Source organism: Malus domestica, chromosome 16, assembly GCF_042453785.1.
Source record: "Malus domestica chromosome 16, GDT2T_hap1".
Lineage (NCBI taxonomy): Eukaryota > Viridiplantae > Streptophyta > Magnoliopsida > Rosales > Rosaceae > Malus > Malus domestica.
Window position 1 is genome coordinate 4,080,507 of NC_091676.1, and position 23,163 is coordinate 4,103,669.

Here is a 23,163-nt window from a genome sequence, read left to right on the forward strand (position 1 = left end):
CCAAAACAAATGCCTTATCATTTATGTGCTCATTTGAAAAGTGCTTTTAAAATGACTAATATTTCCATCCACTAGGTTGAGAGAGGCGTTAATGTCGAAGACATGATATGGTCTCTTTGGTCTTTTCAGCAATTGAATATACATGAAAGTCCCCAATGAAAGTTCCAGTTCACCAACAAACACAATAAGAGTTCCAAGAAAACAGAACACACAACATCATCCTTATATTCTCAAGAAATCAAGAAAAACAATCAAAATTCAATCCCAGTAACATTATTCTTACAATCTCAAGGTCCCTAGTTGGAACTTCTCTTTATATCTATTTCACTCAAGACGAATGGAAAAAGGCATTTAACACTCAACCAATCTACATGTCACTTTCTCATATCAAATTTCTGTATAGTCAGGAATTTAACAAGAGATTCTCTCCTGCAACCAAGACATAGAATTAGTGACATCACTCGTCCAATAAATGCTTGTCATATAGTGTCTTTTGTTACACAAGAGTTTTTCTCCAACTTACACAACTCTTTGGAGGTTCAATATGACAAAATATTATGATGCTAATATACAAACCAACCCCAACACTCACTCATATTCTTGATTCTTTACTATCAACTTGACCTATAATTTCTCTATATACTTAGAGAGTAGTATTATCTTGGTCCAGACAGCTCCATTGCTTGTGCAAGCAATGAAGAGTCATCGGTAAGATCAGAGTACCGTTCCGAGGAGGAAAACTCATTGGCTCTGCACCTATTAGATTCAGCTCTCTGAGAAGCCTCCCATTTCTCCGCAAGTCCATCTCCTTCAAGCATTCGAACCACTTCAGACATCTTTGGTCTCTGGCTAGGAAGATTTTGAGTGCACAAGAGAGCTACTTGAATCATTTCTTCGACCTCTATTGGATCATAGTCATTTTTCAGTTCCTTGCCAACCAGCACATCAAACTTCTTTTCCTGTTGGATTTTCTTCACCTGGAGGAAAATTTTTGAGATAGGTAACATATGGAATCATTTATTTTGGTGAAAAAATGCAGGGAAAACATCTTTGCTTGGCTCACCCAGTCAAGTATTGCCCCTTTCTGGTTTGCTGCTTTCCCAAACTCAAGAGCTCTTTGTCCAGATATTAGTTCGAGTATGAGGATACCAAACCCAAAAACATCAGTCTTCTCAGAGGACTGGCCTGTTGAGAGGTACTCCGGGGCAATGTGCCCCACGGTGCCCCTAACAGCGGTTGTAATGTGTGAATCATGGTGATCCAACAGCTTTGCCAACCCAAAATCTCCAACAACAGCCTCGCAGTAATCATCTAGCAGAATATTCGCAGCCTTCACATCACGGTGAATGATCTTGGGGTCACACTGCTCATGCAAGTACAATAGTCCCCTTCCAGCTCCCAATGCAATCCTTTTCCTTGTACTCCAATCCAGGGGTGGCTTGGCTGTGATATTGGAAGTAAATTATGAATGTTAATCTTAATTTAAACTCAATCAGGTATGACAGCGTAATAATTTCAGAATGGAGGAAAGGTTTGTTACCTTTGAGACGTGAAGCAACACTTCCGTTAGACATGTAAGGATAAACCAAAAGCCTCTCTTTGGCTGTCATGCAAAAACCATAAAGCCGGAGGAGGTTCCTGTGCACAGCGAGGCTGATCATCTCAAGTTCGGTCTGAAATTGGATTTCCCCACCTATGGCATTCGTGTCCTTGAGCCTTTTGACTGCTATTACTGTACCATCTCGGAGATATCCTTTGTAGACATTCCCGAAACCACCCTTACCAACCAAGTTTTTGCTGCTGAAGTTGTGTGTTGCTGCTTGAAGTTCTCTGAAGTGAAACGACCTCAAGTTTCCAAGGCAAACTTCTTCGTGATGTTGTTCTGAAATTTATAATTCGTGTCAGTAAAGACAGCTTGTTTCACTTTATCTGATTAAATCAGTTGCCTTTATATACTAACCGGTAACATCTAAGAATATTTGCTTGTTGTGTTTCTGCCTCCACCAAAGAAGGAAACCAAAACCAAGAATTAGAAGGCAGATGCAGCCAAGGCTCGAGGCAAACGCTAAGGCGATTTTGTGGCTCCTAGGTCTCTCGGCGGCTTGAGAATCTAGACACGTTAAGAAAAACAAATTATGGTTTCTACAGAAAGCTTTTGAATCACGAAGATAAGAGAACAACATGAAAAAAGTAGATTTTGAAATTCAAAAATTTTATTTTATTTGGTCAACAAAGTCATTTGCACGAAGTTGTTGAATCATGAAGATGATAATTTGCAGGAGAACAACATGAACAAAGCAGATTTTGAAATTCAAAAACATTAATTTTGGCACCTCACAAATTGTTGAATGCACCCATATAAAAAATTAGTATTAAATAACAGCTAAGAACTTCTGAGGAAATGTTCATGATAAACCATTTCACATCCAAAAACTAAAACGCCAATTAACGGAAGCCTAGAAGTACCCTAAACTGACAGAAACAAGCAGTAAGTATATATGATTACTTGTTGAATTATTCGAGGGCAAAGATAGCGGCGGTCGTGTCGTGCCGGAGCAGTCTTGCTCCTTTCCGGTGGCACATATCAGAGGGTTTCCCACAACGCTGTCAATCCAGAAACTAATTACATGAGTTTTAGCTTTATATCTTCTGTTTTCAACTTTTCAAAAACCAAAAACTTGGAAGGAGGAAAAAAAAGCAACATTGAAATAACTCACTTGAATGTTTTAGCAGGAAACCTTGGGACCGGACCACTCAAATTATTATAAGACATGTCCCTAAACGATTACAGAAAATCCAAAGAAACCTTATTCAGATCATATTTCAACAGGATTAGTAGAAAATATCAAAAGTATAAACTTGGGAGAGAATTACAGAAATGCCAGCTGGGTCATATTAGCAAATGATGAAGGAATTGCCCCAGAGAGAGTGTTATTGTTTAGCCGCCTGCTTGCAACACAAATTCCAAACTATGTGACTCATGTTTCGTTTTTGAGACACGTTTGATAACCATTTCGTGACAATAATTTGAATTTTGGAAAAATAAGAAATTCTGAGGTCAACTCACAGGTATTGTAGGCTTTTCAGGTGTGATAGAGTGCTGGGAATTTCTCCATTGAACAAGTTGCTGGAGAGATCAAGTGTTTGAAGCTTTTGGAGCCTCCCGAGCTCGGCGGGGATCGATCCTGTTATATGATTATCCTGAAATGTACTGCAAAACACCTCATTTAATTAGTAAAACATGATTAACATTTTGTATTACTTCAATAATTATTGGTCACTTAATACTCACACAAGCTGGAGATTTGTCAAGTTTCCAATGCTTGGCGACAAAGTGCCTGATAAATTCTGGCTTGGAGTTCCCCTGCACAAAAAACAATTTCTACAGCTTAAAATTTTATTCTTTTTTTATTAAAAAAATATTGCATGGTGCATTTTTCAAATTTCCCTATTCACTTAGTATTTTTGGTGCTTTTTGAGCAATACTACTTACAGGCCAATGACTAAGCCATCAAGAGAACAAGTAACCAGGTTCCAGATGCAGGGATCAACAGAAGTTCCATCCCAATTTCGAAGAACGCCGCGAGGATCCTTGAGAGCTTCTCTAATGCTCACCAATGCTTGCACTGCAAAAAATTGTTCGAAAATAATAAGAGACTACTCTGTGTTATGGTTTCTCAATATGGCTAAGCAAACATAATTAAGACTATGACCCCGTAGACTAAAGTAGTTTAAAATATCGTTATGTCTTTGGTTACCTTCATAGTTAACACCCTTTGGAGAAAGCAAACCAGTTGCAGCAGAAGTCCAAAAGCAGAAAAATGCCACAAAGCACAAAGCTTTACCTTCCGTCCTAATTTCCATTGATTTGAATCTCCAAAAACAACCAAAACCCAATAGGAAGAAGCAAAAATGGAGCTGGAAAAAGCAGTGTGAAAACTTGCACAAAACCAAAATCTCGAAGTTGGGTTTTTAGCTTTCTATCCAAAAAACTTGAAAGTTTCAAGCTTTTGTTTTGTTTGCAAGGTGTATGATGATTTTGTCTCAGAGGAAAAACCAGAGAATTGCACTCACTCACTTACTCAGAGCCTACTGACAGGCCCAAGAGCCAAGAAAGAAGCAGGGTTTTGTTTGGCTTGAAAAAGCACTTAAAGGAGAAGAAGCATGCCTGGCCTGCTGCCACTGGCTCAGTAAAGAAAAAAAGTAAAGGGGAGAGAGAGAGGAGTGAGAGATGGAGTATATAAAATGTAAAAGCAACTCACTCACTAGATAATTGCAAAAGATGATTGCAAAAGAAAATTCCTTCAACCATGTATTGGGTTAAAGAAAAGCTACATGCATTTTTATATATTTATTAGATATTTATATATTTATTACATATTCCTTGATTATAATATGTAAAGCAAGTGAATTATTACCTGTTAAGCACTGTAAAAGTTATAGTTAAGACACCTTAATCAAAAAATAACACTCACTATGGTCAGCTTTGAGAGAGAGGAGGGAGAGAGAGCGAGAGAGAGGGAAAATCTGTATAGCACTTGGCTCTGATGATCTGCTGAGCTTCCAAAGTGGCTTCCTGGGAATCAAACATTCCATTAAGTTGGCCATTTATTGATTCTCAAATTCGATCTCGTATTTTTCCAATGAATTATACTAGAAGAAATTCGAGCGTACAGTGAAGAAATTCCAAACTTCTAAATTTAGTGGATATCATTCTTCAACTGATTATTTTTAGTTTTTAAGTTTTCAATTCTACCAAAATGAAACCAAATTGTTTATTGTGAAAAAGACTAACATCAAATCAAATGTTGACTTTTTAGTTTTTATCAATAAACGATCAAATTTATAAGTTATATGTGACAATACTTGAATCCAAACCAATAAAAATTCAATAAAAACATATTTAATAGGTTTTTATGATGCCAAACTTCATCATGAAAATGTGAATCCGTTAATCAAACAGTTATCAAATTATTCACAATATTAAAACCGGTTGCTCACACATGTCGACTGATATTAACGGATGCATATAAAACTTCCGTCAATAAATTAGAAATGTGAAATTCTTCTAACAAGAAAATCTCACTCCTCACAAAGTTTGATTGTGCAAAGATCATATAGATGAGATCGGTTGATACTTACCACGCTGGTTTCTCTCTCCTCATTCAACAGACATCCCTCCAGATAAACAATCAAAAGCACCAACTTTTAAAAGCAAAAGCTGCTTTTTCTTTTTCTATATTTATGGGTCCGCATATCTGCTGAGATAATGCCAGCTGATGAAGAATCAACGGTCCTGGTCGGGTTACCAAACACTGGTTTACCTGTGCCTGCACTGCACCAGAATGGCCACTGCTACAGCATATCTTACACGACGTTCATGGCTGCACGTGTAATGTGGACCCTCGGATTGCACGTTGACTTGATGTTCAAATGTTTCTTTGACTAAATGCCTGTTGCTTTCATGATTATCAATCTTGAGATTCTCTAAGGCTGATCCAACGGTTATCATTTGCGTTCAAACATAAAAGATTATTAAGAATGGAGTAGCACCTAATAAAGGTGTTTACAACTTGACAAAGCAATTAACTAAACATCAAGAGATTTCTTTTTTAGTGTGCTGAGAACACAGTTTAATATATCATGTATTATAATATAAGTGGTTGAAATTTTTTTTTAAGTATCTAACCACTTGTATTATGACACTTTGTTAGATACACTAAAAAATTTATCCTCAACATCGTTAGACTAGTACATTAATCTCTCCGAGTTATAGGTTATTTTTTCATAATAGTATGTTACAAAAGAAAGCTTAACTATGGTACATTATCACTTCAAGCATAGCACTACGGTACTACCATTGTTTACATTTTATCCCTACGAGTACTCTAAGGCACTGATGAATACTCAGTTTTTACTTAAATCATATCTTAATAATAATTAAGATAGTAAACATTACGATCACTTAATAATGGTGAGCAAAAATACATTATATTTATAGCTAATAAAGAAGTAGATCTCAAACAATTATAACTCTGCAGTCGAAGTTTTGTGCTTGAATTCATCGTTCTAACCGTTAATATGCAATGCATGGCTCTTGAATTTCTCTATCTAATGAAAAAATAAAGGAAATATATTGCATGGCAATGATGAAAGATAAATGGAAGTGTTTCTATCAAGTAGGGATCCTAATACGACCTGTCGTCCGTGGCCCCTTCATGTCCACTGACAGGCGCGCACTTATCTCCCTCGTGATTGAAACATGCAGACCAGTACGCTACAATAAGCTTCACTGATGAATTAAGATCACACAACTACTTGCTTGCACCTAAGACACAGAGGTATGGTATCTATGTTCCATATAGTTAGGTCATCTCCTATATTATATATCTTTCTTTGGCTCCATACCCAGTTCATGTTTGTCGTTGATCTGAAATTGTCGAACTCACTTTTATCAATGGACAATTATACATGGACGTAGAACTGTAAACTTAATACAATTTGAACTTTTAATCACTTCGTTTCTACTATTTTTTACCTACAATCCAGTCATTTTCATCAATGGTTGACAAACACATATAAATGACTATCCCTAACACAACTATAAGTTTTTAATCACCTCTCTCCAAACCCTTTCCTACCATTTACTCCACCTTCCCTGATTAGCAGAATCATGTCGAATTAACAAATGAAGGAGAGCTTCCCATCAACGTCATGGTCCTCTTTGGAGCCAAAAAGGGAGTCAAACAAATGAGTTGCTTTCCAAAAAAAAAAAAAAAAAACAAATGAGTTTAAAGAGATCGTTGACCACAAACCCTAATCAAGACATGCAGCACTAGTAAAAAAGCTCTCTCCCCCCAAATCAGTAAGAAATTATTGTTCTTTTTTACCACTTGACTAAGTTGGCTTGGTTTGTTCAAGTGCATGGCCACTGTTTTTTGAACAATTTATACCAAAAGCCACATGCATTTGATTATGTTCTCGGTTCTATATCTCAAAAAAAGGACAATTATGAACTGGTAGAGAAGACTCCGTAACCCTACATTGTGTCATCTACCCCACTCCCTCTCTTCCATCTCTTTATAAAACACCAGTTTAAGAAAAGAGCACTTGCCTGTTTCTGAATGTATTCCCCACCCACTAGGGTACTGTACCTAATTTAAAGAAATCTGTATATGATATTACTGTCCATCTTGTTCCACCACCATGTATATGATTCTCTCACGAGGGGCCAATCTTCCTTTTCATCTATGGAGGTACCTTCATCTATTATCTAAAAGTCATTTCTGGGAAAGCTTCGAATTCGGTACAAGAAAAAAGCACACTATCTTAGCTAACTGGTTTAATTAACCAATCTGCAATGTAAAATAAGTTTTACCTGAACTGATTAATAGTATTTACCTTTATACTTGATGTATTGTGTTCGAATCTTCTTCTTAATATCGCTTGTATAAGGAAAAAAATGAATGAAAATTATAATTTTGTGGATTTTAAGCGCTTCAAAATGGATGCCACTGAGTGATTGTCAATTTCAATCTTTTGTTGAATCCCACTTTTTTTTTGGGAAACTGGAATAACACTTCTAGGGCAAAGATGCCACAACAGTAAAGGAAGCCTACACCAAGCCAAGCAATAGCAGACCAACAAAAAAATCAAGCAGCAAAGGGAGTTAAAGAGTGAAGATGCTAGAACCGAGTTTGAGCATCACCCCCTCCCCTGCCATAAAAGATTAAGGGGGACAAGGCAATCCATCCTTATTTAAAACAAAAATCAACGAAGATGGAGGTCGATTGACCCAAGTGACATTACACATCTCCGTAGTACTATGCGATACTAACCTGTCCGCCGCCAAATTGGTTAATCTTGGGACCCAAGACCAGCAACAGCCCTGGAAAGAGTTCCCTAGCCTCAAAACTTTTGCCAAGGTAGGAATGCTTCCCATTGGTGATGGCAAACATGGAATAAGTCCCTTAATAACAAATTGTGCCATCTAAAGCTTAGGATACCCCATACACGCCATAAACCATCTCTTCTTTCCTTTAGTAGTACAGAGAAGACCAAATAAATCTCTCTACATTCTTTATACCACCCAAAAAAAGGGGTGGGAAAAATTGAAAGTATCTTTGTATATTTTTTAAGGAATATGGTACTGCTATTTATATAGTCCACTTTTTTATTTCTTTTTAATTAATTTCACACATAGTTTGTTCGAACTAATTAATTAGACTTCGACCCACATATTTTTTAGACAATCGCTACTGGCATATGGGCTACTGTCGCTAACAAAACCTAACACCTTACTTAACGTAGTCCAAACAATTAACAATACTATAAAGATATTAGGGAAAATTAGTATCTGGTCCCTAGTTCTTACTGTTTATTGACTAAGACCTTATTAGTTCTCAAATTTTGATTCAAGTCCCTATCATTAATGTGATAATGAATTTACATGTTTATTATATAATTTTTAATATAAAAATTAGTAATTAATTTAGGGTTTAATACTCACACCTCTATTAAACTTCTAATTAATTTTCAATTCAAAAATTTCTAAAATAATAAAAAATTAAATTAAATTAAGTTTGTACCTATTAGTTTTTTATATATATATATAAAAAGATTCTCAATTTTTTAATCTTAAATGTACCCATTCATATAATTTTTCAATTTTTTAAATCTTAAATGTACCCATTCTCAAATATATCAATTTGTTATATGTAAAATGTACCCTTTTTTTAATATAAAATCCATTCAAATTTTTTAATCCATATTTAAAATTATATGGGTACATTCTTTTTCGTTGATTTGAGAATGTATCCATGTTTTGTTACAATACCTTTTTGTTAATTTTGGTTAATGTACCCATACATATATGTATACACACACACACAATATAATAGAGAGTATAATTTATATTTTATTATTTTTAATCCCATAAATTATGGGTTTTATTTAAAATCTCATTAATATAAACAATTACAAATTTCAATTTTTAATTTTTAATTTAAAAATATAGTAACTTACATTATTATATTAATGTCAGAGACCTCAATCAAAAACTAAAAACTAATAAGATTTCAATCAAAGAATATTGATAGATAGGGACTGCATCCAAAGTGTCCCAAGATATTACTATTTGATTCAATCAGTGACTAGCTGAAGAAACTAACGCAGTATGTGATTTGCACAAGTAGATCGAATCTTGGCCTCTCAAAATAAGATGACAAAGTAGAGGCTCCCTCTTTGCTAGCCATCCAATCTGTCTGGTTCACAAAGTCGGGGATCTCAAAATAAAGATAATGCTATGCGTATGATCCACTTATTCTCAATAATTTGGTTTTGATGTAACAAGTTTTAGGACTAATTAAATTAAAATAAAAAATTAGACAATACTGTAGCTACTAAAAACAAACCCAACAAAGATTTACCCTTAAGAAAACGTTAAAATTAACTAAAAAGTTAAATCACTTTTTTGCAAAGGGATAAAATGCGTCAACCTTGCTTAGCTGGCCTCCATAACTCACAAACAAGCCAAAAGCCAACAATATATCTATATATTTGACAAAAACAAACAATTATCCATTTATGCAAAAACAAAACAACGTCGTCGTCTTTGGATGTGTTGTTTGGGAAATGGCTGACTACCACTACATAATAACCAATCAGATATATATAGTAGAGTAGGAGAGATCTTTCAGTTTGTCTGGTGCACGGTAAGTTATGTGTAATAATACAATTGATAGAAAACGTAAAAAGAAAAATTATAACTAATTGTATTAGAACAGTTAGTGTGTTCGACGGTGTTCCCGACATACTAAAAGATTTCTCGCAAAGTAGGAGTATATATGGTATTAATACTACCAGTAGCAGCTTTGATTTGTAAAATTGGGTTGGAAGCAACCCAAATTATGTTGTCTCTAAGAATAGCTGCGACCGAGGAAGTGAGTTCATTGTCACGAGGGATTTTTCAGTGTGACCGTCACACGAGGTGGTACATCACATGTTCCTATATAAATGGTGGGATATGTATGTTAAAAGGTTAATAACTTAAAAATTAAAAGTTTCCACCACTTACAAAAAAACACGTGGTATACCATCTGTATTCCTGTCACAACTAAAAATTTATCCATTGTCACACACATCAGTCCCACGAACATTTACATCTCTCAAAACTAAAAATAGTATGTAAATGCGATTTTTTGTAAATTAAAAAAATAATATAAAGATTGGGATTTATTCCAGACTAGCTAGTTGGTTCTAGAATTAGTCATTAAACAAGTTCCCAACTAGGTTCTACAACAGCTAAACAAACTTTAGATTGAGAAAGTTCTTTAGTGTGACAGTCACACAATTAAGTGATGTTATTAATTTATATGTTATAATATTAATGGATAACAAAGTTAACATACCATGAATATAAAGTATAGTATTAGTATAAATAAATTCAAATATTACAATATAAAATAATTGTCACATCTCGGCCCGGGCCACCACCACATCACGAGCTCGACTCCGCCGTAACACGATATTGTCTGCTTTGGGCCCCGAGCACGCATTCACGGTTTTGTTTCTGAGAACTCACACGAAAACTTCTCAGCGGGTCACCTATCATGGGATTGCTCTCACGCGAACTCGCTTAACTTCGAAGTTCCGATGGAACCCAAAGCTAGTGAGCACCCAAAAGGCTTCGTGCTAGGTAAAGATGAGAATATACATATAAGGTTTAGAGGATCCACTCCCCTGGACGATGTGGGATCTTACAATCTACCCCCTTTAGGGGTCCGATGTCCTCGTCAACATACTTCCGCCCAAAGATTGGCTCTGATACCAAATTGTCACATCCTGGCCTGGGCCCCAACCACATCCCTGGCTCGACTCCGTCGTAGCACGATATTGTCAGCTTTGGGCCCCAACAATGCCCTCACGGTTTTGTTTTTGAAAACTCACACGAGAACTTTCCAGCGAGTCACCCATCATGTGATTGCCCTCTCACGAATTCGCTTAACTTCTGAGTTCCGACGGAACCCGAATTCAATGAGCTCCCAAAAGGCCTCGTGCTAGGTAGAGATGAGAATATATATATATATATATATATAAGGCTTACAGGATCCACTCATATGGGCGATGAATTGTCACATCCCGGCCCGGGCCCTCACCATATCCCGGGCTCGACTCCGTCGTAGCACGATATTGTCCGCTTTGGGCCCTGACCATGCTCTCATGGTTTTGTTTCGGGGAACTCACACGAGAACTTCCCAAGAGGTGACCCATCATGGAATTGCTCTCGCGTAAACTCACTTAACTTCGAAGTTCCAATGGAACTTGAGCTCCCAAAAGGCATTGTGCTAGGTACAGATGAGAATATACATAAAATGCTTAGAGGATCCATTCCCTTGGGCTATGTAAGATCTTACAATATACCCTCTTAGGGGCCCGACGTCCTCGTCGGCATACTTCCAGCTAGGGATTGCCTCTGATACCAAATTGTCACATCTCGGCCTGAGCCCTCACCATATCCCGAGCTCGACTCCGCTGTAGCACGTTATTGTCCGCTTTAGGCCCCGACCACGCCCTCACAGTTTTGTTTCTGAGAACTCACACGAGAACTTCTCAGTGGGTCACCCATCATGGAATTACTCTCATGCAAACTCGCTTAACTTCGAAGTTCCGATGGAACCCGAAGCCAGTGAGCTCCCAAAAAGTCTCGTGCTAGGTAGAGATGAAAATATACATATAAGACTTAAATGATCTACTCCCCTGGACGATGTGGGATCTTACAATAATTGATCAAACTATGTGGCGGTGTGGTGTAATAGTAACTAAAAAAAACCTTCGCCCTTAAGAGCAACTCCACTCCTAAAAAATGAGTTGGCCTAAAGTCCATTGAATCCACTCAAATGACTAGTAATTGGCTAAGTACATCTTCACCCCTAAAACTAAATAGTCTAGTCTATTTTATTAAAATATTATTATTTATTATTATAAAGGGTAAAAGACTGTTTACTACCCTCATGTTTCGTGATTTTCAACATTTAGTACATCAAGTTTTTTTTCGTCCCAGAGTCATACCTAAAGTGTAAATTTTGGGACAGTCTCATATATCTGTTAGTCAAACTGTTAAATCTGCCGTTAATTGTGACGTGGCGCCCATGTGGACAATGACTGGGCGCCATGTGTCATCCATGTTTTGTTTTTTTTGTTTTTTTTTCCTTCATCTTCTTCCTCCTTCTTCTTTTTCTTCTGGGGTTTGGTTTTTTTTTTTTTCTTCTTCTTCTTCTTCCTCCGAATCTGGGTTGCAGATTCGGTTCTTTTTTTTTTTTTTCCTCCTTCTTCCTTCTCCTTCCTCCTTCTTCCTTCTTTTTTTTTTCTTCTTCTGGGTTGCAGATTCGGTTTTTTTTTTCCTTCTTCCTCATTCTTCTTCTTCTTCTTCTTCTTCTTCTTCTTCTTCTTCTTCCTCCTCCTCCGAATATGGGTTGCAAATTCGGTTTTTTTTTCTTTCTTTTTCTTCCTTCCCCTTATTCTCCTTCTTCTTCTTCTTCTTCTCCTTCTCCTTCTTCCTTCCTCCTTCTTCCTTCCCCTTCTTCTCCTTCTTCCTTCTCATTTTTCTTCTTCTTCTTCTTCTTCCTCTTCTTCTTCTTCTTCTTCTTCCTCCTCCTCCGAATATGGGTTGCAAATTCGGTTTTTTTTTCTTTCTTTTTCTTCCTTCCCCTTATTCTCCTTCTTCTTCTTCTTCTCCTTCTTCCTTCCTCCTTCTTCCTTCCCCTTCTTCTCCTTCTTCCTTCTCATTTTTCTTCTTCTTCTTCTTATTCCTCTGAATCTGGGGAAGATGAAGGTTTTTTTTTAATATATATATAATTTTTTATTTTATTTATTTATTTATTTTATAAATAATTTATTTTTAATTTCCATGTGGGTGACACGTGCGCCCAGTCACTGTCCACATGGGCGCCACGTCACAGTTAACGGGAGACTTAATAGTTTGACTAACAGATATATGAGACTATCCTAAAATTTACACTTTAAGTATGACTCTGAGACGAAAAAAGCTTGATGTACTAAATGTTGAAAACTATGAAACATGAGGATAGTAAACAGTTTTTTACCCTATTATAAAATATAAAAAAATTATTATTTTATTTTTAATTTCTGACATTTTCTTTATTTATAAAAAAAATCATTAATTTATGACATTTTATCTATTTTTTTTATATTTTTTCGGCCGAAAAATTTGGATCGTTGATATAAAAATCGAACAGTCCAAATTGTGCCCCGTCACTAGCCGTTGGTTTGAATTTCAAATATTTTTTACCGTTGGAAATCCAACGGCCGAAGATGCGTCACGTGGCCATATCCCGCACCCCTTTAGTGCGCCTGCAACGAGAGGCCCACCGTCTGTATCATTGTCCGGAACGCGCGCCTGACACAAAAAAAAAATTGTGGCCTTTGCTGCCAGATAGGCCGATTCCTCCCTCAGTTCATTTACAATGAATGTTGAACGGATGAAATAATTAAGAATAGGTGACTTATGATATTATGTCACATGTCCATGTCTATCAAAAATCTTATTTAGATTTTTGAGTAGATTTTGGTTGCTCTCTTCATGTCAATGGGTAACGGCAACCCAATGCTCACACAAGAAAACTTCTTCGGCGGTCGATCACGCGTTTCCAGCTTTGACTCTACCTTCAACAGGAGATGTCATTTTTTTAAAGCACAAACAAAATAGGAATGTAAAAAAGGAAATAAGAATGTAGAAAATGAAAGAATATATAGAGTTTTGGTGTGGGAAAAGGAAGATGAATTAGTATTTATAGAAAAAGTTTACAAACCGTGGAAAATTTCTTTTATTTGATTTTTTTTCTTCTTATTTTTCTGATTTTTTTCTTAAATTTTTAGATTTTCAAAAGTTATTGTTACGAAAAATAATAAAAACCATTGGATTAAAGAAGAATCTAAAATGGATGTATGAGGTTTGGCCATCTGCTAAGTAACCGTTGTGGCGGGCCCCAAGCAACATAATTGATCACGCCACTCTTTTAGTTGGTCGTGTGGAGAGCATGCGCCTGACGCAAAAAATAATTAAAAAGACTTGCTGATGCCAGCCTAATGTCAGTGCCAAGGATTTGGGTTTTGGTCTCAAAATCGGCATGGCACTAGCCATAGCTAATGAGTAGACCTAGCATTTTGGACCCGACCCATTAATATAAGTATTTGGGTGAATGCTTAACAGGTTGGATCGCTAATGTGTGAACCTGTTAACAACCCATTAAATAATAGGTCACTTTGGGTCAACATGTTAGACTCTTTAGCACCCATTAGTTGAGGATGTTTGAGTAATTTCAGTAAAACCTTAACAAAACAAAAAAAACTCTTAGCTGTTGGTTGCACCATGGTCACCAAACCTGCTGAGCAAACACCTCTATCTGCATTATACTGTGCTCATTTGGCTAAGTTGGTAAGCTAAGTCATTCTTTGCATGCGTTTGTTCGTGTTTATTGCCAATGTGGCTCGCCATTGTTGACTCTCTCATGTAAATTGTTATGAAGATTGGTGTTCCTGACGGAGTGTTCAATGTCATAATCCGATTTTGGGAAGACTGCTGGTGCTGCCATCAGGCATCATATGGACATTGACAAAGTAAATTCTCTTTCTTTCGTTCAAATTTGAATCCTTTATGTGAAAAATTGTTACGAAATTCAATGACAATACTTGAACGCCATGTGATTTGTAATGTTGACGCTTGTTCTTGAAATAATGCAGGCTGCAGCAAAGAGCAATTTGAAACAAGTTTCACTTGAACTAGGAGGCAAATCACCCCTGGTGATTTTTGATGATGCTGATATAAATATGGCTGCTGATCTTGCTCTCTTGGGAATCCTTTTCAACCAGGTCATAATTTCCGCAGTTAATATGTATAAGTGTATTGGAATGCCAAAAAAAAAAAATTGTTAACGGGTGAAACAAGTGACCTATTAGATTAACGGGACCCGTTAGCTTAACGAGTTGGGTTTGGATGACCTGTTAGCTTAACGGATCGAATTGAACCCGACCCGTTTACAGGTCTAATGAGCCTTGGCGACCCAAAATGAAAGAAGGTGTGTTTTTGGTTGAATTTGAGATCTAATCATGTCAATTTTTAACATGGATAGAACTCATAGACGTGCTCTTAAAGATCCTTAATAGATCCAATGGGAAGCTTTCACAGAAATCTTGGAATGGTTCAAATGTCCCTTTGGGTCTAGTGCCTCCGGTCTTCTATTCACAAAATTAAAAAAATAAAGTCAGGCATACAATAGGGCAACTAGAACCCTAAACCATTGGTTGAGTGTGGAGTCTCTACTAAACCTTAAAAACCCTAAGCTCTAAATTATGATTAATTACAAGCTACTGCTATCCCCATACAGCTCATACTAACTGAACTAATAAAACCGGAAAAGACTTGCATACGCCCGCATGGAGGATGCTAGAAACATTCTTTAGCGATGCGACCTTAACCTCTAGTTATGATTTTTTTGTGTGTGTGATAGTAAAATATCTTCTACAATTTCATTGCATTTTTTTCTTCTCAGATTTCATGAAGTCAATTTGAAGGCATTTTTTCATAATGATCACTTATTGCTATATGTATTATTTGAAAATTTCAACTGATCAATAGAAGGAGCATGAATAATATGGCAAATATGTTCTTGGGCCCTTCGGTAAGCATCGTGATTTTTACTTTGCACAAAACTTAAGTACTAATTTGGTACTGAGGTACTTTTATAAAAAGTACGTATAAAAAAAAAGCTGAACTTAAAAAGATGTTTGGCAAACACTTAAAAACAGCTTATTTTCACAATTTTGGGTAAAAAAAAAAGTTGAAAACATGAGGCAGCCAAAATAAGCTTATTCTCACATCACAACATAAGCTGAACTTAAAAAGATGTTTGGCAAACACTTAAAAATAGCTTATTTTCACAGTTTTAGGTAAAAAAAAAAGTTGAAAACATGAGCAGCCAAAATAAGCTTATTCTCACATCACAACATAAGCAATTTTTTTTCAAAGCACAGGAATACCAAACGTGGAGGCAGCTACTCTCGGTGAGCCTTAGCTAAATCAGTCCTTGTAAGGGATTCTACGGTAACATCCCGGACCAATTATACAAACTCTGGAAAACTGCCAAAACCCTAGACTCCAACATTCATGCAGGCTTCAATGTTGAGGAAGATAAAAAAAAGGCCACAGAAAAACTAACGTCTGTAAATAAATTGTAATAAACATCAGGTCTGATCCACAGAATCAATCTAAGAATGCAAAGACAACAACAAATTAAGCATCCTGAATAAAATAGTTATAGCGAACCTAGGCTTTTGTGTGCTGCATCACGAGAAACGACACTCGAACATGAATGGAAACACTAATCGAAGACAAATTTCAGACATTCTACGGTTACCATTATCAGGCCGTTGCTGACAGGTAATTTATTCATAAGTCAGAAAAATGACGACCGTCATAAGCTTCACGATTGCATTCAATAATCTTCTTCCTCTTCTTCCTCTCTCCAGCAGCCCTTGAGAGTTGATCGAGGAGAACTGCAGCGCTCGGTCTTCAGGAACCTCTGGTAGACAATCGCTCCACCCAGTCCAAGCTCTTCGTGGCTGCTCTCTTCGCGACAGTATCCCTTCAAATCCACGGAACAATGTTGCTGGTGTGACTTGCTAGCAACATTGCAGTGCACAGCTATGGAGAACTCTTTCGGTTGGAAACAAACCAATACCCTCTCAACCAACTGGTTCAGGTTCACATCTTTCAGATCATATCCAGCGGTTTCAAAACTTGCATAACTGAAGCCATCTTCTGGTGTGACGTGAATGGTCGAAATTGCAGCTCCTTCGATGGAGTTCATGGAATAACCACAGGGGTCAAACTCGAAATCGCAAATGTCGGAATCTGGAAGGATCTTTCGGATACCAGATTCGGTTGTCATCGCTGTGGCTGAGCTCGATTGGGTTTTGTAGAATACAGAAGCCTTTCCCCTGTCCAAACCAGTCATGCACATTTCGAGTGTATACACAGGTTCGATCAAGCTTGCTGATTCGGCAGTCGCAGAATACACATGCCATTTCTGAGGTCCGTCTGACCTGCCCATTACGTACGCCCTGCTTCCTGACCCAAGCTTCCCGAAGTAGCTGTCAAGGACCGAAACTTCTTCTGAGAAGCTACGATGAGGGTATGTCTGTGCTCCTGGAAAAATGAAACTCCCACGAGTGTACTTCACAGATCTCACAGCAAGGGAAATGGTTTCAGCCAACTGAAGGACAGTCGGGATCACACGGAGCAACTTGGTTGTGCCACAAGTTTTGATGATCATCTTGTATGGATGAATAAAGAGGCTTGACTCAGAAAGAACATACGAGTCAACATCGTCATTCGACAATGACGAGACGATAGTGCACTCAGCTTGGTCAAGAAATTCATCGATCTGAGCTTTGGACAGAGACCGAAGACCCCTTCCTTCAGGGTCGAGAAAGATACTCGGCTCGAAAAATGTTATTTCTAGCCTCTTTTCATAACCTTCAAATCCAATAGCAGATCCCTCCATGGCCATACTGACTAACACAAGCGCTTACAGTTGCAAGAAGATCACAGAATCCAAAGCAGATTGCAGTTGCAAAGAGATGACAGTCGCAAAAGAGAGGAGAGGAAGATGTCGATTGAAGAAAACGGAAATAAACACCTAGGAAAGCAATAAAACTGATGAACCACGCCTCGTGGTTAAAAATCCAATTTAGGAATATCAGGATGGTTTGCGAGCGCACTGCACAAACATATAAGCAGAAAGTTAGCATTTTTCATGTACAATTTGACCAGCTAGAAGGAATTCATACCCCAACTCCACAGCACAATAGCATACATAACAATACTAGTGAACCAACACTTACGTTGGAGTAAGCAGCCGATCTGAACTTCTTGATTCCACCGTTGGGTCGGATGTCTTCGATGCTGTAGCCGAGAGGTGCTTCGTAGAATAAGGATGATTTACTAATACTACTACTACTAGACTTTTTACCACCTTTGGACTCCATTAAATCATTCAGTTCTTCCTGTTCATATCAAACCAATAAAGATATCAATAACCAGATACAAAAGCACAGAAATTTCTTAACATCAAAGCACGTAGAGCCTGAAATCTATATCTTAAAGCTCAGAATCGAAATTATTCTTGCAATAAACATACCACATTTGCCAAAAAGTACATAATTTATACTTTTAGCAATTAGAAACTAAAAATTAGACAAAAAAAAAAGGCAAAATCTGGTAAAACTACTGTTTTCTTTACAAAATCATCATCGTCATGAACAAATTTAACACTACAATTACAGGCTTAATTCCACATATAATTATATACATATACAGATTATCAAAGCTTCGTCATTTTCCATTCAAACATCGTATTCTAATCATCAAAACATAATTTAATGTAAAAAGCAACAAATTCAGATAAAAAACAATGATTTCACTTACAAATATGCGAAATTGTTAGGCACTCTTCAGAGGACCGGACGATGGCTATCGACCTTCACGGAAACCCTAAGATTCGGGAATCGACACCGAAATTGAACGAGCGGGCGGACGGCGAGGTAATTGAGATCTCAAATCGATTTGGTACTGGATTGGAACGAAAACCCTAGGGATTTTGATTGCTGCTTTGCTTAATTGGCCGTTTTGTTTTTCTGAAAACTGGATCGGTGCGGGGCTTATTTATAGGTGACGTGAGAGGCCTTCGAAGATATGCCCACTGCGTGATAGTCGAAAGACGATATTAGCCCTACCCTGTATAGGCTGCTAGGATAGGCTGGCGAGGAGGTTTCGTGGAAACCGCTGGGCCTTTGAATGAGAAAAACCGATTCACGGTCGTGCGTGTTATACACTCTTATTTATGGCATTTTAGTTTTTTAAAGTTCTCACTTTATTACTTATAAATTTCGTCAAAATTATAATTTGATTTTTATTTGTCATTTTGATACTTTTGTTCGTTTAATCGTTAGTTTTTCTGTTAACGTGCAAAGATCTTTGTTCATTAATTCTCATTTCACTACCTCTCAAGTATGAAATTCACATTATGATTTTTTTAGTTTTTTCATCTCACTTGTACCTAAAGTTATATTTTACTCTAAAATTCATACTTCCGTTAACTTATACATCATAGGCTCTATTAAAACTTAACATGACACTTAGCTAAACAATGACTGTACAAAAAACGTGACACTGTAAGAATAGAAAAGTGGTTTGCAAAATTAATTTCTCTTACAAAATTATAACATTGTAAGTTATATCTAGGGAAGGCTTGTGCAAAGAGTCCAATACAAAAAAATTATAGTAAAATTACTTTTCGGTGGCTCAAATCTGTCGTTATGTTGTTGTTTTTTAGAGGACTTGGATTGTCTGCCCTCTAATTGTGGTGCCCTCCCTATGCCCTTCTGTTTTTGTGGTCACGGTTAAGCCACGTCAACATTTTATATTACTATTTCTTTTTGTTTTATTATTTTTATAAAAAAATAATATAAAATATTAACGTAGTTTAACCGTGACCACACAAAACAGGAGGGCAAGGGGAGGGCAACGAAATAGGAGGGCAGACAATCCAAGTCCTTTTTTTTAAGGTTGTATTAATTGTTAAATTCATCGAGGTGCATAGAATTCTACATCAAATTTGACCGTCAATACTTTTTAGTCTTTTATTATCTTGAACCGGTTTTGACCCAAAAATAATAATTATCTTTGAACCGGCAAAAATTGGGGATTTTGGGATTCGAGTTTGAATAGACGAAAAAGGACAAAAGACAGAGAGAATCAGATTCGCGTGGGAAGGCTCAACGGCCAGTAGCCAGATTTAGATTTGTAGGGGTACTTTTGTCACGACAGGATTTGTCTGTGGTGTGGACTGATTTGAACGGAGCCTCAAACCTTCTGACACGTGTTCGATTTCTGTGGCCTGTATCTTTTGCTCTTTTTTCCTTTTTTTTATATTTATTTTCCTTTTCTTCCGATAACTACTTTCATTTCTGTCCACTAGTATTTGTCGTTCATGCCAACTTGTCTATTATTTGTAATATTTTTTAAAGAAAACTAATGAAAAATGTTTGAAAACTTTGAGTTTTATTGATAAGGACAAAATAAATGATAAAGTGAATAGTACCATAATTGACTTTTTAATGTAAAAATATGGATTTTCGTTAAACTGAACAGTACCAGGTGCTTTTCGTTAAAGTTTCCTATTTTTTATGCTTATTTTTCTCCAATAATTAGTATTTCTTTCAAAAAAATAATCACTATTTCTTTAATCTTTACTAATTAATAAAAAACTCATTGTCAACTAAAATTTTATGAAATTATCAGTTTAACATTCTAATTAAAACATAATATAAATAAGAAATATGAGGTAGACATGTAATTTTACACAACCAAAATTTGTTGTTTTTTTTTTCGAAATCTCACGTAATCCTAACATATATTTAATTAAAAATATATATATCCCACTCTCATAATCTCTATCACTCTTTTCCTTTCTCCTTCTATTTCAAAAACAAAAATAAAAAAAATTCTTACATACTTTGTGTGTGCCCATATACTAGTAATTTTTTGAAATAATAGCCATCGGATAATGGGGGTTTTTTTTCGCTGCGATTTCAACAACTTTCATGAACTATTTTTTGACAAAATTAAGATGTTGTCACACCAAAAGTTTCTTATTAACACTTTTATAAGCGGTAAGTGGTGAATTATTCTAAAAGATGTGACGTTATTTTTAACTCGTTATTGTGTGGAAGTAAACTTTTCTCCTTATTTGTAAAAATTAATGAGGGAAAAAATAACAAGAAAGTAAGATCGAATCGTTGAGGAATTCCTGCACGTGCTTAAACAAATTTATATGAGATGTGGATTTGTTTATTGCATCCGACACAGAGTGAGCTCATGTGTTTTGTCTGCATATATATATAGATCACGCAAATTAGTGACACTAATTGATTTCTCCATTATATTTTAATCTAATTAGGTGTTGTTATGCATGCTTCGTCCAAATCATGAAAAATGATGTCCTTGTTTTTAGGACTCCGGCAGCTCTAGGCTAATCAGTTAATTATATATAATTAGTTTGAATTATTAGGCTTAATTAAAGTTAGGAGAGGTTTGAAGCATTGAAAAAATCGCCATAACTTATTGTCTTGGTTTTAGCATGCACGACATGCGCCGGCAATAAACACGATTCAGTATATCAAGTATTAAAATACAAGTAGTTGAACAATAAAATATTAAGTATCTAAGATATTTATTATACATAAATATATTTCTGTCATACTGAAAAATTTCTCCCACGACACTGCTAGGAACGCATGATTTGAAGGCATATAAGATGGGGCTATGGAGGAATGCGTTATTTTGAGGGTTGGTTGTGGGCCTTGGCCTCTTAGTGTTCTTGCATTTGGGCCTTTCTGTTTCTGCATCTTCTTTTAGCAGTGATGCTCAAGTCTGTTGGTTCATTGGGCATTGAGCTTGAAACCTAAAGTTTGAAGTTGGACCAGTGCATTCTAATCGAGTTTAAATATCTCTCACTCAAAACTTTCGGTGATCTCTATATGCGTTATTTACTTAAGTGACACATGTTCTCTTGACGTAATTTATCTATAGTTTTATAATTTTTATTGAGGAGATACGTTGAAGAGTTAGCATTGTTAAGTGAGATTTAAATAAATGATCAGATGTCAACAAATAAAATAAATCACAGAGAATTTTAAGAGTAAAAAATTTGAACTCATTTTAATCTGTTAAATAACTAAAAGAGAATCATATTCTATAACTTTCTATGCAAGTGGAGGAGAAAATTCCCAGCAAAAGTGCACAGCGTACTTCGCACGCACTTCACATTCATACTTTTTTCCATCTTCCTAGTTGCCATGCCGTGTTGAAGAAAAAAATTGTCTACTTTGTAGTGCATACATGATACGGGTTCATTGCTTTAGTACACATTTTATTGGTAAATGAATAAAGTTAAATTTCGTAACGTGTGCTATAAGAACAAACGAAATTACACCAGCCTCGGTTTTTCTCACAACTTGTAAGATTATCTGCCAATGACATAGCGAGATGGAGACTTGAGTCCTTTAATTAGAATTGCGAGATGTAGAAGTGAATAACAAGTTTCAAAATAAAGTAGGTTAACCAAATGGACCCAAAAGGAGGGGCAACGTACGTAAGAAGGTTCGGATCTTGGGGAATATGTTGACATACTCCTATCATCAACAAGAAGTTATTTGTCGGGTTTTAATTTTGTAGATGACGAATTTAATGTCAATTTATTTTTACTTTTTAATGTGAATATATTGTTATATATAAAAATAGTGTGTATTTGATCATTGACCACATAAAAAACATCCTCATTTTTCTTTGGTTTTCTCTCTTCAATGGCTTAAAAGGAAAGGGATCATCTTCGCATCATTTCCTCCTAATCCACCAAATCAGGTAATCTGTGTCATTTAAAAGTTATAATAACTTCAGCCGTTTGATCAAATTTCAATAGCATGGATTACCTAATTTGGTGAATTAGGAGGAAGGGATCCTCCAGCTTAAAACGCAATACTCACGAGTCAAAGTGCACAAGAATAAGGGAGAAGCGTACCACTCTATTCCAAATGTATACGTTAATAATAAAATGAACTCATGAACTAGGTGTGGTACGCAATTTTTTTTATGGAAAATTAATGAAAAAGGTTTGGAAAATTTGAGTTTTAACGATAATGACAAAATAAAGGGTAAAGTGAATAATATCAGTATTAACTTTTTAATGTAAAAATGTGATTTTTTATTAAAATGAATAGTACCAAAAGTTTTTCGTTAAAATTTCATTTTTTTAATAGTGCATTGGAGTACTAAATTATCCAATTTTTGTTCAAAAGTATAAAAATCAAGATTTAACAAATAAAATGTTTCAAGGTGTTCTATATTTTGAAACACCATAGAATTTTTAAAAACGGTTTTACATGTGATGTTAGTGTGTGATATCTTAATTTGGATTACAAAAGAGATTCGTCAGTGTGCCGAAAACATGATCTATTACATCAAATATCATAACACAAGTCGTTGTAGACTTGAAAAACAAAAAATTCAATTATTTATGTCGACAC

The 23,163-nt window shown here is 36.0% G+C and overlaps 2 protein-coding genes across 5 annotated transcripts; both read right to left on the bottom strand.

The window, feature by feature from the left end:
• Positions 1–448: 448 nt before the first annotated feature.
• LOC103402790 (protein NSP-INTERACTING KINASE 2-like) lies at positions 449–8,129 on the bottom strand. Of its 4 annotated transcripts, XM_017323756.3 has the most exons (14): positions 7,839–8,119; positions 5,143–5,493; positions 4,476–4,576; positions 3,759–3,874; positions 3,494–3,626; positions 3,293–3,364; positions 3,068–3,211; positions 2,875–2,946; positions 2,718–2,777; positions 2,507–2,604; positions 1,961–2,110; positions 1,541–1,882; positions 1,064–1,443; positions 449–977 (listed from the first exon to the last, which is right to left on the bottom strand). In XM_017323756.3, the coding sequence occupies exons 4-14, from the start codon at positions 3,862–3,864 to the stop codon at positions 657–659; spliced, it is 1,878 nt and encodes a 625-aa protein (XP_017179245.3). In that variant the 5' UTR covers positions 3,865–3,874; positions 4,476–4,576; positions 5,143–5,493; positions 7,839–8,119; the 3' UTR covers positions 449–656. The 4 variants fall into 4 exon arrangements, with proteins under 4 accessions (XP_017179245.3, XP_070671812.1, XP_070671813.1 ...); XM_070815711.1 differs by lacking the exon at positions 3,759–3,874 and having other exon boundaries at positions 7,839–8,129; XM_070815712.1 differs by lacking the exons at positions 5,143–5,493; positions 7,839–8,119 and having other exon boundaries at positions 3,759–4,182.
• Positions 8,130–16,223: 8,094 nt separating this feature from the next.
• LOC103402794 (S-adenosylmethionine decarboxylase proenzyme-like) lies at positions 16,224–18,930 on the bottom strand. Its single transcript, XM_008341551.4, has 3 exons — positions 18,506–18,930; positions 17,923–18,084; positions 16,224–17,798 (listed from the first exon to the last, which is right to left on the bottom strand). Exon 3 carries the CDS (start codon positions 17,586–17,588, stop codon positions 16,512–16,514), a length of 1,077 nt encoding a protein of 358 aa, XP_008339773.3. The 5' UTR covers positions 17,589–17,798; positions 17,923–18,084; positions 18,506–18,930; the 3' UTR covers positions 16,224–16,511.
• Positions 18,931–23,163: the final 4,233 nt, after the last annotated feature.

What these genes read in the sequence shown, in the direction of transcription:
- LOC103402794 (XM_008341551.4), bottom strand. Translation starts at nt 17,588, where the DNA reads ATGGCCATGGAGGGATCTGCTATTGGATTTGAAGGTTATGAAAAGAGG.
- LOC103402790 (XM_070815711.1), bottom strand. Translation starts at nt 5,165, where the DNA reads ATGAGGAGAGAGAAACCAGCGTG. An exon ending in CTGAAAAGCCTACAATACCT is followed by an intron (nt 2,947 to 3,067) that starts GTGAGTTGACCT and finishes TGTTGCAAGCAG; the next exon opens with GCGGCTAAACAATAACACTC. An exon ending in ATGACCCAGCTGGCATTTCT is followed by an intron (nt 2,778 to 2,874) that starts GTAATTCTCTCC and finishes GTAATCGTTTAG; the next exon opens with GGACATGTCTTATAATAATT.